Source organism: Oenanthe melanoleuca, chromosome 5, assembly GCF_029582105.1.
Source record: "Oenanthe melanoleuca isolate GR-GAL-2019-014 chromosome 5, OMel1.0, whole genome shotgun sequence".
NCBI classification, from domain to species: Eukaryota; Metazoa; Chordata; class Aves; order Passeriformes; family Muscicapidae; genus Oenanthe; species Oenanthe melanoleuca.
This window is the reverse complement of record NC_079339.1, coordinates 6,295,986-6,311,540: the sequence shown is the minus strand read 5'-3', so window position 1 is coordinate 6,311,540 and position 15,555 is coordinate 6,295,986. Positions and strand designations below refer to the sequence as shown.

General features: G+C 39.4%; 1 protein-coding gene across 1 annotated transcript; it reads right to left on the bottom strand.

The window, feature by feature from the left end:
• Window positions 1-432: 432 nt before the first annotated feature.
• On the bottom strand, window positions 433-14,062 carry CSRP3 (cysteine and glycine rich protein 3). Its single transcript, XM_056493835.1, has 6 exons — window positions 13,938-14,062; window positions 8,067-8,197; window positions 4,237-4,405; window positions 2,758-2,893; window positions 2,200-2,293; window positions 433-1,116 (listed from the first exon to the last, which is right to left on the bottom strand). The coding sequence occupies exons 2-6, from the start codon at window positions 8,176-8,178 to the stop codon at window positions 1,037-1,039; spliced, it is 591 nt and encodes a 196-aa protein (XP_056349810.1). The 5' UTR covers window positions 8,179-8,197; window positions 13,938-14,062; the 3' UTR covers window positions 433-1,036.
• Window positions 14,063-15,555: the final 1,493 nt, after the last annotated feature.

The window sequence follows — 15,555 nt, the reverse complement described above, 5'->3', positions numbered from 1 at the left end:
GTGAGGTATGTAAGAGTGAGTGGGCAAAAAACCATAAGAAGGAACCTGACTCTTTGCCTTAAGTTTTTCACATATATATATATATATATGAAAATGGGTAAGTTTATCATGAAAGATAGCAATGTATATAAAAAGAGGGAACTATTCCCCACTCCATCTGGAATAGCTAATGTCAGCCACATTCCCCAGAAAAGGAAGGGCCGTCTGGACAGTGTGATATGAATGTAAGTTAAAGTAAGTAACAATGAAAACCAGCTGAGAAGGAGTTTAAGATCAGGAAATTAAAGTCAGATACCATCTAGAACTGACATTATAAGTAATGTAGTGAAATGCAATTCTTGTAGTTAAGAAATGGAGGGTTTCATTTATCTTGGTGAAATCCATTTATCTGAAACATTGTATAATGTATAAGCACAAACAAACAAATAAAAATAATGTGAAGCAGTAAGTACTTTATTGTAGCTTGAAAACAGATAAAACTTACGATGTTGTATTCTGAGAAAATGTTGGATTTTTTTAGAAATACCTCTCTCAGAGAGAGGGAATTTCAAATCATTTTTAATTGTCTCAAAGCAAATAACATTTACTTGTTATAATACAAATGCCAGCCTGTTCAAAACTCAACTAGGAGACTGGTGGAAATACAGATAGGTTAACACTGTGAACAAAAGAAAATACAATCTAGCTGGGAACACCTGGACCTTTCACTCCAGAAGGGATCTCTATCATAATGGGGCACTATGAGTCTAAAATTCCAGTCTAAAACGTGCCAAGTACTACTTTAAGAAGCAATAATGTTCCATGAGGTTCCTTGTCTTTATATCCTAAACACAAACATAAGTCTAGTTATATTACTGTACCTTTTTAATCTACTCTAAGAATTTCTTAAGATGCAACTCACAATTTTTTCCTGCAAGATGGAAAATCTTAGTGAAATGCCCCAGGTTCTTAGCAATATGTGTTGTTTAATGTTTTACTTGGCAGTTATCACTTGGTGGCATCAGCAGCAGTTTGAGTCTGTTGCATCCATTTCTTCTCATTCACACTCTTTCTTTTCCACTTGAGTGAGGCCACCAAACCCAATTCCTTTGGGACCGAAGTTTTTTGCATAGCAAACTGCAAACAAAGGAGTGGAAAGTAAATGTCTTTTGGTTTTCATTTTTACATTACTGTCAAAATAAGGTTGATAAAAAGTAAGGAAATCTGAAATAGTGTATTTCCCATAAGTTTATCCAGGTCTTAATAGTGAAACTAGTATTACATAATTGAATTACATAAAAGTTGCATCTGGTGATCTCAAAAAAGTTAAGAAACTAGATATTTTTTAAGATCGAAATAATATTTTCATTAAAGCTACTTTCCTGTCTGAAAATGCTCTGTAAAACTTGGTCTGATGAGTAATACAAAGTAAGCCAGAGATTTTTAAGAAGAACAGGAGCATAATTCAGAAACTATTGATAGGCATGTAAGTAATTCCATTTGAGCTCTATAGTGGTTAGTGTGTACATAGTTATTTATCACAATTCTGCTAAGTGGCAGTGGTGAGCACGTTTCTCCAAACATTCCAATCCACTTGTGCTTGACAGACTCTACCCAAAGTCACAGAACTCCAGTATTCTTCTTTAGGGTTCTCTATAAATTTAGGTTTGTATATAAAATCTTTGTGTATTTTTTCCCCTTAAGCTACTTCTAGGAGTCAGATGAAGTCTGTGAACTTTCTGAATCTGAGAGGAAGATCTAGATGTATAATTTACTATTTTTGCATTATCTTCTGTGCTACCAATGCAGCAGAAAGATCTTTAAAATTTTACTGGCAAGAATTCCTATTTGGAAGCCCAAAGATCTGTATCTTTGTGGATTTTTTTATTTTAGTGAGTGAGATTGTGCAGGTACAAGAGCCTGCAGATATGTTCAGTGCTCTGTTAGAAGGTCTGACAGATTTGAGAGGTTGTCACATTTGTAGAAAAATTATAGCTTTAAAATTTAAATGTTAATAGTAGAAACTGCAACAGCAATGTTACCATATGTTACCAATGTTACCATAGCTCTTTGCTTTCAGAAAGTTGTTAAACAAGACAAAATGAAGTTTCCTGGGGATGTTAAGCATACAGCAATGTAAATCCCAATGGCAATCCTAGGTCTGAAGAGACTGACTTTAGATTGACTCTGTACCCCAGTTCAGCACTCTGTAACTCTCACCTTTACAGTAGAGCTCTCCATCCTTGTCTGTGACGTTTGTGGATTCTAAACTCTTCCCACAAATAGCACAGCGGAAACAGGTCTTGTGCCAAGGCTGAGCAAAGGAAGACAATTCATTGTGTGGCACAGAAAGTGCACAGCCAGCAGGTACAAGAAACAAAGAACTACTGCTTTGTGTGGTGTGGAAAGATTAAAATTCATTTGTAGGCCTTGTGGCTTCCATTTTTAGTCATTCTGGGTTAGTCTTTTTTCAGTTACATTGTCTAATGTCTCTTCAATTGCCACTACAAATAAGTGTTTATAAATATACCCAGAGATGGTGGAGGAGCCAGCTTCATGCAGTAATCTCTGCTTGGTCCTCAGACATCAGTAAGAAGCAAAAAATTGAAAAAAGTTTACAAAAAATACGGTATTTTAGACCTGTATTAGCAATTTGCAAATTCATCCTCATGTTTTCTTTATGAAGGAAAATATAAATGATCAAGGACCTCTTAGCTATAGTTTCTCACCCTTGTAAAGCGGTGGGATTTGTTTCCTAGTGCTGAAGTCACTACTTACTTTTCCTCCTCCCATGATCTTCTCTGCAGCATACACTGATTTGCCACAACGGGGACATTTATCCACATCTACCATCTTTTTGGCAAACTTTGAAGCATTAGTTGGTGTTGAAGGGCGAGCAGGCTTTGGCGACCCCCTACAACAGACATTTTTAAAGCTGCTTTAAAATCTTACCTTCTTTAGAAAAAGGATTTAATGATTTTTTAGTAAGGCATTAAAAATACTAAATTGCTGGTCTCTGACATGGAAAAGGTGATAGAAAAAGAAGAAAATCAAAGTATTCTATTCTGTGTTGTGTGATTGAGAAGTTGATACTGGAAGCTCTGATGTTACTGTTCTGGGCTAAGTACATGGAGCTGGCAGCAGCCACATGTAGAAAAATTAATGAAAAATGAAGTAAAATCCAATTTTCTCTCATTGACAGGCAAGAGGGAAAATACAAGGAAAATATGTTCTCTAGTCATTGTAACTGGTTTTCTGCTGGTATTTGTCAAGCTGAAAGTAAAAATTCAGGTTTTCAGGCTTTAGTTTCGTTAGGCAGTGAAACATTTGGACCAGGAATTGAGGTTCTTACCTGGCCTAGGGACAAAAGGACATCAGAAAAGTAGCTTTATTTTCTGTTTCTGGACTTTGGGCTTTATATCTTTGCATATAAAGCCTTTCACAGAATAATTTCTGAATTATCAGATAGCTGGACTGCAACAGGTCATTATATCCAAAGCATGTGACAGTTTTTGGTGCAGAACTCTGCCAGTAATGGATTTACAGGGTTCAAGGAGCTACAGTTAAATGCATTAACTTTTAACAAGCTTTTATTTCCTACACAGCATATTGGTTAATTGGTTTCTTTATAGTTAGACCACCAGAAGGAAGAAGCATCGTTGATTTAGAAATGTGCAGCTTTGAGAATTGCAGGAAAATCCTACAGAAATGAACTGTCAGAGCTAATTATGTGCTTTTGGAAGATGGTATCCCATTAGAATTTCTTTGTTCAAACACTTTCTCAGTGTGTTTGTAAGTGTTACTTGAACCACTGGGAGGATTTAGAAATGTTATATCCCCCATTGAGAGGAGAACTAACAGTATGGGGTAGTGTGATTATTTCTCTAAAACCTTGACTGTATTTTAGCCTCTAACAGGAAAAAAGAATATTTTTCTGTGGTGAATGTGACTTTACCACTGTGCTACAAAAGGCAGATTACAATTGTGGTGAATATTTATATGTGGGGTGGCATATAAAGACTTCTTCTGCAGAATAATTGCCAATTGAAGGAGGGGATAATTTGTAAAGCAGGCTTAAAGAGACTGAGCATCATTAAAAATTATAAATTACTGTGTCCATGGAAGGAAAGGGTGTAGGAAAGTCTGCTCTGCTTCTTATGCTGGATGTTGTTATGGAAACAGAATAAAATGCATGAAACACCCTGGTAAGAGACAAGCAGGACCAGAAAAAGGAGCAGTCACTGGGAATTAACTCACTGCTGCAGATTCAAGCCCAGGTGGTCTCCAGTGTCAGTGCTGAGGCATCCAGCCCCTTGTCCAAAGCCAACACCTTTGGGGCCATATTTTCTCCCATAACAGGTTTTGCAGTAGATTTCAGAGTCATGAGCTGCTACTGTGGTGCTGTCCAGAGCCTTCCTGCAAGCCACTGAAAACAGGGAGAGAGAGGCATGTATTGGCATTTGCCTTTTCAAATTTGAATTTATGTGGTTTAAAATAATATAAATTAATATTTATTTTTGTTTAGCTTTAAAAATATGGGGAAAGGAGCCAATCAGTATAAAACTTGACTGGGTTGTTGCTGAAGTAAGTTATCTCGTACCCCCAGGGAAGTCTAGATCTGTGAAGCTTGAAATGGACTTGAGATAACCACCCTGAACTCCGAAACCTTAAGAAAGGGAGAAAGAAGGTTGCAGGGGCATTGATGCCACTGTGCATCTGGATTTTTCAAAATACATGCTCTGAGTCTGTGATGGCTTCCTCAGCTCAGCCCAGGCTGTTTTGATGTGGTGTGTTTCTGAAAGAGGCTTTAACATCAACACCATGTCTGGAGTCAGGTAGAACATGTTGGGGGTTTTTTATCATTATTTGTTTGTTGGAGCAGTGACATTTTGGTAAAGCAAGCAGCAGCTCTGTCGGACTTCCTCCGGGATGACAAGAGTGTGGCTGTTGCCATTCCCAAACAGAGCTCTTACAAATCATGTTTGATTCAGAGAACAACAGCTTTGCTTAGCTCACTAAGAAAGGTCTAGCAGACTTTTGGACAGAAGGTGCCACAGGAATGCCCAACTTTCATCAGGGAACACAAATTATGTCCTCTACAGCACTAGTAATAATGAATGGGGAAAAAAATAGTAGCTACACTCCTCACTACTTGGTGAGGAGTGTATACCTGTGTTTGCTGCACCACTTTGGAAACTCAGTGTGAGACAGCCTCCATCCCACAGAGAGAGGAAGATCTTCCAATTCAGAGTGTCTCTTGAAAACCAGGATTTTCTAGTATGCTAAAAAATTATTATTTCAATACTTCTTACAAATTGTTCACTGTTCAACAGTGGTTGATTAGGAGTGGGAAAAATTAGGCAACAACTTTCTCTCTAGGTTCCTTAGAATAAATGCTTGCTCTGCAGAGGGTATTTCAGTCATGGGCTATTGATAGCTTGGAAAACAAAGCTGCTGAGTTCATGTGTGCAACAGAAAGCTGTGAAATACAGAAGTGTTGGAAGTGGCTGCAAGTGCAAGCTCTGAAGGAGCTACCTGAGGGTTTGATCAGCCCGTTTCCCCTACGTTTGCTTTAAATGTCCTCCTCTGAATCCAATTTATCCACCGCAGGGAATTTACACCCTGGAACCTCTGCAGTTTTAATTATAGACTCCTAGAATGGGTTGCATCATCAGTGACTTTAAAGACCATGCAGTTCCAAGCCCCAGACTGGGTTGTTGCTAAGAGGCAGTATATTATACTAGTTACACATCCCCAGCTCTCTGGTTGTCTTTGAGCTTTCCTCCCCCCTGTATTGCATGGAGAGGGAAATAATTTGAAAAGACCTTTATACTTAACAGAAAAAAAAATGAGGCACTTCTGTAAATGTGTGAGCCTTCTCATACTACAGTCTTGCTTTGAGATGATAATTGTATTTGCTAAGGGAGTTCAGGGATGATGGAAATTCTAGCAGCAGATAAAGTGTTTCTATTTCTGGTACCTTAGGGATAGGGTATCAATTCACCACGACAGATGGAGCAAAAGCCCTTGAAGTGCTATTGTTGAAATAACTTTGAGACCTGTCATCTGCCAACAAATCCTGTTCTCCCGCCGGCACTGAGGAGATCCAGGTTGATGGCATGAGGTCCTGCCAAATGTCCATCACAGCTGCACTTTGGGTAAGAGCTGTCAGTGAAACAAGTCTGCAGGTAAACAGGAGTCTGCATGGGAAGGAGGGACTGCTGCAAACACTTTTCTCTCTTGCAGTACTTGTAGGGAAAAACTGTGGAGCAGACAGAGTGTTAAACATAGTTTAGCTTGTCTGATTCTTCCCACCTTAACAGGTTTCTTTGAATTGTTTATAATTCTGCTGAAATTGAACTCTTTGGTCATAAAAATGCTGATGTGTTTTGTGTGTCTCGTCAAATATAATGTGAAATAGAAGATATATTTGAAATAAGTTTATATAGAAATATATAAAAGTGCAGCTAAACTGTTTCCATGCCTGAGTTTAGGTTGGGGAAGATTGGTTTCCTTCTGTTGAGAAATGAAATCCTATAAGGGGTTCATAGAAAAGCCCATGAATGTGATACACGATCCTGAGGCACCCAGAGCTGCTGAACAGTGTATATGAATCATGGGAGAAAGCAAAGCCAATTAGCATACCTTTCGTATGCCAGCTGGGCAACTTTAGGTTTTGACCTTAAACATATTTCTGATGGGAATACTATTTTTAGTATCTAACCTATTAATAATTTAATTCAGACTTAAACCACGGGGCAAATAAGAAAAAAAAACCCAAAAAAACCCAAAAAAAAACCCAAAAAAACAAGCCACAACAAAATACACCACCAACCAAACAAGAAAATCCTGACAACAAATATTCGATAGAGCTAATGGATGTAAGTGGTTTATCATGAATCACTAAAAGAAAATAATTCAATTGTACTAAGAACGAAGCTCATACTTGAGAAATATTCATAACTGTGCTCTATTAGGACAGCTGTTTTATTTTTATTTACTATTAATTGTTATAGGCAGAACATGGAAGCATTAAGAAGATTCTAGTTGAGACCAAGATTTTCCTTTTGCCATTCTGCAAGAATTGGCTGAAGATTATCAGTTAGCTGAAAACTTTTTTGAGGGAATCCTTTTTTATTTGGCCTTTTAGACATCACTAAAGGCATCATTTGGACTTTTAGTCATCACTTTTAGGGCACCTGGAGAAAGGCAAAGACAGCTCAGGTGTATCCTTTGGACTCATTCTGCAAAGTGCTGCACTGTGTCAGCTAAGCATGTAATGTTAGTCTCATGCCTCCAAGTAAGAAGCCTCTATCCCTCCTAGAAAGGAGGGAGAAAATTGTTTTCAATATCTCCTAAACTGTCACACTGGAAGTCATACTGCAAAGGTACTAATCCCAAGTATTGTCTGCAAAACAAACCCTTCAGCTATCTTTAGTTCTTAGCAAATTGTTTGCAAAGGGCAAACAGAGCTGAATTGGTACCTTCTCTCTGATTTTTTTTTTTCTTTTTCAGAGTTTCTACTGCCTCTGCAGAGAAAGCAAAAAACCTGGAAGCCAAACATCATGGAGGAGTGTGGAGGGAAAGAGTAAGTGAAACAGGACTACATGAAATACAGGAAGGAGGAGACGGAGTTACGTGCAGGGTGCTGGTGGGAGGTTTTGATGACACCAGGGTCTTTTATCTTTTCGGTATGAAACAAATTAATGTCAGGGCTCACTGTGAAAGTAATCATCTCCTAAAAGTAAAGACGTAATTATCCTTCTCTCTAATGAGTGCTGTTTGTTTAGTTCTGCTGGACTTTTTAATCTGAAGCAAACCTGTGATGTGCCACATTGTGGGACAGAAGGAAGCGTTTTCTGGAGATGGACCTAGATAGTGTGATTCTGCAGCACCTCAGTGTCCCTGGAAAAATCCATCTCATGTTTGGACAAAGAAAAGCCAGGAGCCCTAGAGGCAGATTGCTCCAGGCAAAATGCAGCAAAACTACCTGCCAAGTAATACAAAAATAAATGTTCTGGGTTTAATGGAAGAGTTATACAGAGCTAAGGGGGTGTTGTGGTGTTAGACTATTCAGCCCAGCTTACTGCAGAGGAAGCATGACTTGTGGAAACTCCTTCCATTGCACTGGATTTCCTCTGCGTGGTACACTGTCTTTTCACAGGCCCCACACTTGGCTCCTCCTCCCAAGTTCGGCATCCTTATCTGAAGCGTTAACCTAGGAAATCAAATTACATAAATAAATACAAGGGCAAATGTGAATTATTTTAAATAGAACAGCTTGATTTAAAAAAGAAAAGTTATCTTTTCCTCCCTCTCCAGTCAACTGCTACTGCATATTTGCAATATACTTCATACCTGGTGCTTTGGGGACAGGGACAGTCTAAATCCCTGTGATTCTCTCTTGTAAAAAAGGATATTCCTTAGCTTGGTACATTGTGATGGGAAATATGTGAAATGATTGCAAGGTGTTTCAGTGACAAGATGCTAGGACCACTCAACCCTCTTCTGGAAAAGAGGATCTACAGTTTGTTTTCCACAAAATCGTAATTTTCTTTCCATACTGCCCTCCCTTATACTCCAGCACAGGCTTTTCTGAGTTCCTCATGAAACAGCCACAAGATAACTGTGCTGCACAGCCATTGTGAAGTAATAATGGATGGGCTCCTGAGGTGTTTAAGGTGTGGGGTTTTTCTCTGTCAAAAGAAAAACCTAAAATCTAGACATCAGAGAAAAGAAAGGAGCTGTGGCTACTATTCCGGTTCTTGCTATTCCCGTCAGCGCTGGAGTGCCTTGCACAAGGTCACACAGGAGGAGACCAGCCCAGGTCTCCTGATGTCAGCCTCAGTCCCTTCCCTGTGATTGTGCTGTCACACACCTGGAACAACCCCAGCCTCAGCCGGCCATTCTGTTTCCTTGTTTGAGTCATCATTTCTGGAAAGACTGGGACGTCATCTTATCATCTGCACACCGTATTATCAGCTTGTTCCAAGCTCCTGGCACAGGCCTTCCTCCTCCTTCTTGGAAAAGCAGTCACCTTCTTATTATAGTTATTTTTAAGCCTGCTTGTACTATTTGTGTTTGATTAAATTCGCCAAAAGGTACTTTTATAACTAAGAGGAAGCTCTTGAAGGCTGAATCAGGCCTGCTACCTGAGAATTTTCTTCTGAGGTCAGATGACGGAGAGAGATGATATCATAGCAGTGATGTAACAGAGCTGGTGTTTTCAATTAGTTGCATTTTAGATAAACATTTTAATATATATTTACATTGGACTAATATTCTGTGCTTATCATCATCTCAGTGATTTCTGCACTTGAATCCTCTGAATTTCAGAATGAAATGAACAATGTCTACATGCCAACTCTGCACCCTGAGGGAAATCCTTTCTGACAACTAAGACCAAAAATCCTGCAGCGTTGTAACAGAGTTGTCTGTCCAGCAAAAGGAAGGTGCACACACTGGAGCAAGAGCACCAGAGACATGGCAATGGGGGCAGGTTTTGCAGTCTGTGTTTGATAACAGTGCAGATACCAGCATATCCAAACATCTCTGCCTTACCATAGCTCTTATTAGCATATCCTGAACCCTGTGAAATTAAATAGTCACTGTTATGACTGCTTCCTTCACCAGACAGTGTACCTGTCATCCTCGTGCAAGATCCAACCTCTCCTCCTCTTTGTGAGGCTGATTTATGCTCAGCTGAACACCCTCCCCAGCTCAGTCAGCCCAGCCCTCTGCTGTCATACCACAGCAGCATCGTTAATCTCTTCCAGACCCTCTCAGCTCCCTTGGGAGGCTGCTCAGGAGCAGAAATGCTCTGGCAGTTCCAAAACAGTAATGGTGCAGAAAGGAAATGAAAACCCAGCTTTCTTCTTGCCCCATTTTTCTGTAATGTAACAAATGAGAAGCAAAAAAAGTATGTAGCTGAAATAAGAAACAAAACTAACTGTGCACAATGAACAGATGATTAATCTAATCTCTCTCACTCAGTGAAGCCTTTACAGAATAGCACTGTCAAATTGGTTTTTCCATTTCTTTTAAATGTGAGATAAACAGAAAGGAATCTTTCATGTAGGTAAAATCTTATTCTCACTCTGCCATTCTGTATTTTCTTCTATTTTTAAAGTACTTTTTTATTGGTGCCATTTTTTCTTTCTCTTATGAAAACAGTTCAAGTGATGCTTCAAACATTTTAAAAGAAGGAAGAGCAACTGTAGGTAAAAATCAGTTTTGTGGCACTTCCTTTAAAATTAAAATGAGATTTTTGTGTCTACAGTGTTCCCTTACAAATCAGATTTTCAGTGGAATCCTTTCCAGCTGAGGCAGCACTGACACATGCCTGGGAGGAGAGTGGTTTCTACCTCTGGTCTCTGTAAAGCTCCTCTTTCTCTCTTAGCTCTCCTCAAAGGCACACCAAACCTCCAAGTCTCTGGTAGCAAGAATGGTTATTGGAAAGTAGCTCCAATTACATCATCAGCTGAAGAGGAAAAAATAATCTTAGAAAAAGTCTGATAAAGTGTGATAGCGAGTCTTGTGCTGTCCAGGGCTGTGGTTACAGCTCTTGGAAGGACCATTGTTCCTAAGGCTAATTATAGTAACATGACTGGGCATGCATACACATTTTCCATGTTTTTTCTTGCATCACCTGATGAGAAGCTGTAGAAGAAACAAGAAAGGCATGGCAGAAATATTCCCATAAGGATACTGGTGTAAGAACAGCAGTGCATGCCATGATGTCTGTGCTCGCTGGAGGAACAGCTGAGTGAGGAGCCAGGGCACATCCATGCTCTTCCTCTCTGGGCTCATCTGGACATGAGTGGCAATCCCTGCAGATGCTGCCTGTGCAGCAGAGTTACCATGAGAAGGTAATCTCCACAGGGGGTGTGCTGCTCATAGTTTTGTACTCATCTAACTTATAACTGTGGATATAACTCCATCCTTCCAATGTTCAAATAGAACTTAGTCTCCCATTTGTCATCAGAAAAAAATAGATCCAAGATCTCCACTTCCCATAATTTCACTGGGCATCAGTGTGTAAATCCTCTTGAATTTCCCTGAACTTTGTTGTCTTAATCTGGTTAACTTTTCATATCTGCTTATCACATGGTACTTGTTATATTCTCGTGATCTGGTGAGAAGTGGAACAGACTCATCCTAAATGTAAGAAATGTCTGACACAGAAACTTCTAAATGTTGATGTTTCAACATGTGGGCACTCAGGGTGCTGCTAGGCTGGAGGAGTGTTCTTGGGCTTGCTCAGTTACTACTCAGCAGTTTGTATCATTCCTCAGAATGTAGCTTCTATATAGAGCAGAATTTATACACGAGATGTGCAGCCAAGGATTCATGCCTCCCATATTTAGAGCTTATATTACTACTTCATAGGCTGGGCTGGAGCAAGGAAGCCTTTGAAGTGTTAGAGTGCTCTGCACAGGCATGAAAACATTGTGAACCATCTTCTTTTGGGCTGTTAGTCATACTGTCCAAATCTGGGTGTCACACCCTTGCCACAGAGTGTCTCTCTCTAGTCCAAGTGCTATTGATAAGGATAAAATCCAAAAATACATTTTGATCCAGTGATCTAAATAGGTGGTGCATGCAGTATCGGCCTGATGAAATGTGGAGGAGTAAAAAGCAGTGCTAATGCCTGACTGTGCTGCAGGTGAAAAATGTAATTCATTAATTGGAATTAATTCTGTTGCTTCCTTGCTAAACACATGGTCTTCCCTTCTAAATGCTCCTACATTTGACAGTCTAGAGCTCAGTTCTTATCAGAATGGCCTGCAGAGTTGTGTTTTGTGTGGCTGGCAGGGTTATCTCGGTGCCACATGTCCCACAAGATGGCTTTGAAGGGGATAAACAGAATGGGGAATTTTGGTCTTTGTGACCACTGATAGTAGAAATGCTGAGTGGGGAGTGGCGTGCCTTCATCTCTCTGCATTTTAGTCCCTGCTAAACTGCTTGGTCTAGACTCAGCAGATAAGAATACTGATTCCTTACCTAACAAACAAGCAATAATAATATAAATCTCGAACACTGCTGTCTACATTGAAATGCAAAGTATCAAGGCCGTATTTGAAATGCTTTCCCCAGCTGTAGTCTGTGGGAAATGGCAATGCAGCCAGAACTTCACTCTGGTATCTAATCACAGCTCTTCTGTGACCTGTCCTGTGACCACCATGACTCATTTGACCGTCCTTAGTGGTACTCACCCCACCAGCGCCGTGAGAGTAGCAAGATATGTCTTCCTTTATATAATAGCAATAAAATGCTGCTGTGTTTTTTTCTGCAACTGACACTCACTGTGAGGTTTTATTTTGATGTGTCTCCATTTGAGATGCCACTGCATCTCAAAAAACCTGAAGGTGTTTCTGTCAAAATCTAGCCCCTTGTGGAACACACTTCACGCCCAGCAAGAGAGATTCAAAATAGAGGGAACATTTGTGTTTGAAGATTGAGCTCATTTGATGGAGATGTGATCTTGTTATGTATTTATAATCGTATTTCTGGTAGTCCAATGCATTCAGTGGACAGCGGCTACAGGTAAATTTTATTAGTTAGTGTCATACATTAAGCTTCTATCATAATCCCATAATAACCAGCGTTTTCCTCTTAATTCTGCAGTAAAGCAACACAGACAGGTCAAGGGAGATGAATTCTAACACTGGGAAGTAAATATTGGTTTTTCATTGACACTGATCTCACCAAGTTACACATTGTGCTTTGATACAAAAGATTTTAACTGACTTGATGTGTAGCACATGATGTGCATTACTGAGACCTGATAGTGTCCATTCTCTTGCTTTCATCTCTGTTCTTTCACTTTTTCTATTATTTTCTAGTCTAGTAATGCCTCATTTCCTTTGAAACATCCTTGATGCACACTTTTGCAGAAATTTAAGATTGCATCTCAAAAAAATATGGTTTCCTGACACTAGAACAAGCTACTTCATTCTGGCTTAGAAACCAACCATACACCACATTCACATGCTTGTACATTCACACTCATAGTTCAGCCTGATCCATCTGGCTGTGGAAAGTTGCATCCTGCTGTACAAATGACCCATTCATTTTTCCAGACCTAATCCTGGGCTCTCAGCTTTCACTGTTCCTTCCACAAGATCCTTCTCTAAATCCTTATCCCTACAGTAAGTCTTTTAAGTGCCAGGCAAAACAATTGCAGACTTTGAAATAGCACTGTGGTGACTGAGATAAAACACAAAATTATTTTATCTACATACATGGCCTTATTCTCTGAAATGATTTTATCTTTAGGCAGAAAACTTTCCATAGTAAAAACACATATGGATTTACGGATTTATCGATTTTTATATGAATTGTTTGGGAGGTTTTCTGAAGTCTTGACTGATCATGCTGTCTTGGAATGCTTGAATGATGGATTTGTGAATAATTCTTTCATTCTGCACTCTTACCTAGCCATATTTTGTCAAGTCTGCATAGAAGTTTTCTTCTTATTTGATATGAAACCAATTGGTCACCAACATTAAATATTTTGAAGGTTGGGGGTGGTTGTTTTGGTTGTTTTCTTCTAGGATACTATTATGAAAGCACACAAATTTGTATGCTGTGTACATTCACTTTCCAAAGATTGCTTGCAAAAAAATAATTCTGTAGCTTTGTAAAAAAATTTTTAAACATTCTGAAACTTCTGTTATCCAGTCTTTCCTAGTCCAAATGAGTGTCTCTAATGAGGATCTCTTCAGCTGTATTCTTCAAACACGAGTAGCTGCTCGCCTGGCTGAGCCAGAAGAATCTCCCTTTTTACTGGCTACTACTACTCCAAACCTAAAGCACTGCTCTGTAAGACTCACATTTCTGTACTGTACTATACCTACATGGTTTTCTTTGTCAGGCAATTAATTGCTACTGCTATCTTTTAGGAATAAAAAAATACCAAGCTCATTTTGGCAGAACCCAAGTGAGACTTTACTTACCAGAGTGACTTTGAAGTTTCTCCCTCTTTTCCTGGGTCTCAAAGGGTTTGAATGGGAGGGGTTCCTGCTCTCTTTAAATGCAGTGACCACTTCTGTCAGCACTATTAGCTGCGAGGGGAGGGGAGGGGAGTGAGAGTTTCAGGGGTCTGAGCAATGCCATTGCTATCACCAAGCTGAAAATAACCTCTGACAAAAGCCTGGCATTTTGTTCCCTTATGTCTACTTGTGAGTAGGTGGACAACAATGCAGCCCCTTGGATTACACTTAAAGGACATTCCTGACTGCAGCCTAACAGATCAGAAATAAAGATTGAAGTTTTATACCTGCATTGCTTAAATATGAATCATAAAATAACAGTCCCTGAAATGACGATCTAGTTATTAATGGTCACATAATTGTTAAAAATAATAATAAAACTTGTTCGTAGCACCTCTAGGAAAAGAATAGTTTTAAACTAAATAGCATTTCATTCTGCAGTTCATGGTTTGAGAGATACAACTGGTTTGTCTTCTAGGATACAGAAGATTATGCTTTTAACTCAAATCTTTCCTTTTTTACTGTTTTTAGACATTAAGGTGGGTAGTTAATATGTATAATATTTAGCCTGTGTAATTATTGCAATTATATTTGCCATGCCTGACTGAGCCCCTTGGAAATGAATGTGGCTGCAGATGTGTTAGAGATATGGGCAGTAAAGTATGAAGCATTTTTTTACAGGGCTTTATTTTAAGGGCTTCAAAGATTTAGAAACTAATTCTCATTTTCTGAACAGATGCCTGAATTTAGCAACTTTGATTAGGATCATGGACTTTGCTGTGTATGAAAGGGCCCATCCTAGGGGTTAAACACCAGAACTCTCAAGCTGAAAGTCTCAACCTGGGGACTTGCATGTAAGCATAAGAAAATTAGATGTCAAATCCATGTCAGACTTCAGGATTTAGGGATATGTTAGCTGAGGCTGTTAAGAAAACTCTTAGGAACCTATAAATCTGTTTGCTGTTGAGTCTGGCAGGGATTTTATAATGCAGAGACAGGTCCTTGGTGTAAAATTGAAGGACTATTTCTTTTCTGAGCAGAAGAGCTGGACTCCATCTCTTCTTGGTCATTCTCCCCAGATAGTTAGTGAAACTATTCTATATCAGAAAAAGTCAAATGCAGAGGAGACAGTGCAGTGTGTGGTGTGAGGATTCATTGTAAGAGGCCAGCAAGGAGGAGTTCAGGGCAGGCCTGAGCTCCCTGTTGGAATACATGGGAAGCACTGAGAAGCTTCCAAAATCTTTGTATTTGCACCCTTGATGACTTATATTAGGACCCCTGACATTTGAGAGAGATGAACCTTCTCTAATATTCACTTATATTTTATAGATCATGTACTTGGATGGATTTGCACCATAACCAACTGCAAGGAAGTCTGCGTAGAACATTTTTGCTCCAAAAGTTAAGCATTTTCCCTTTGGTTTTGGCAGAGGATTTAAGGGAAAAATACAGGTGAAGAACTTTCAGTTTTCCTGGTGTTGGGTGCTGCTTAATTTCTGTGCTGCTGTGTGCCCCTGGTTAAGGATTGCTGAAAGGATCTTTACAGCTCCAAGGAACAGCTGGATCTATACAGGTTAGTTTC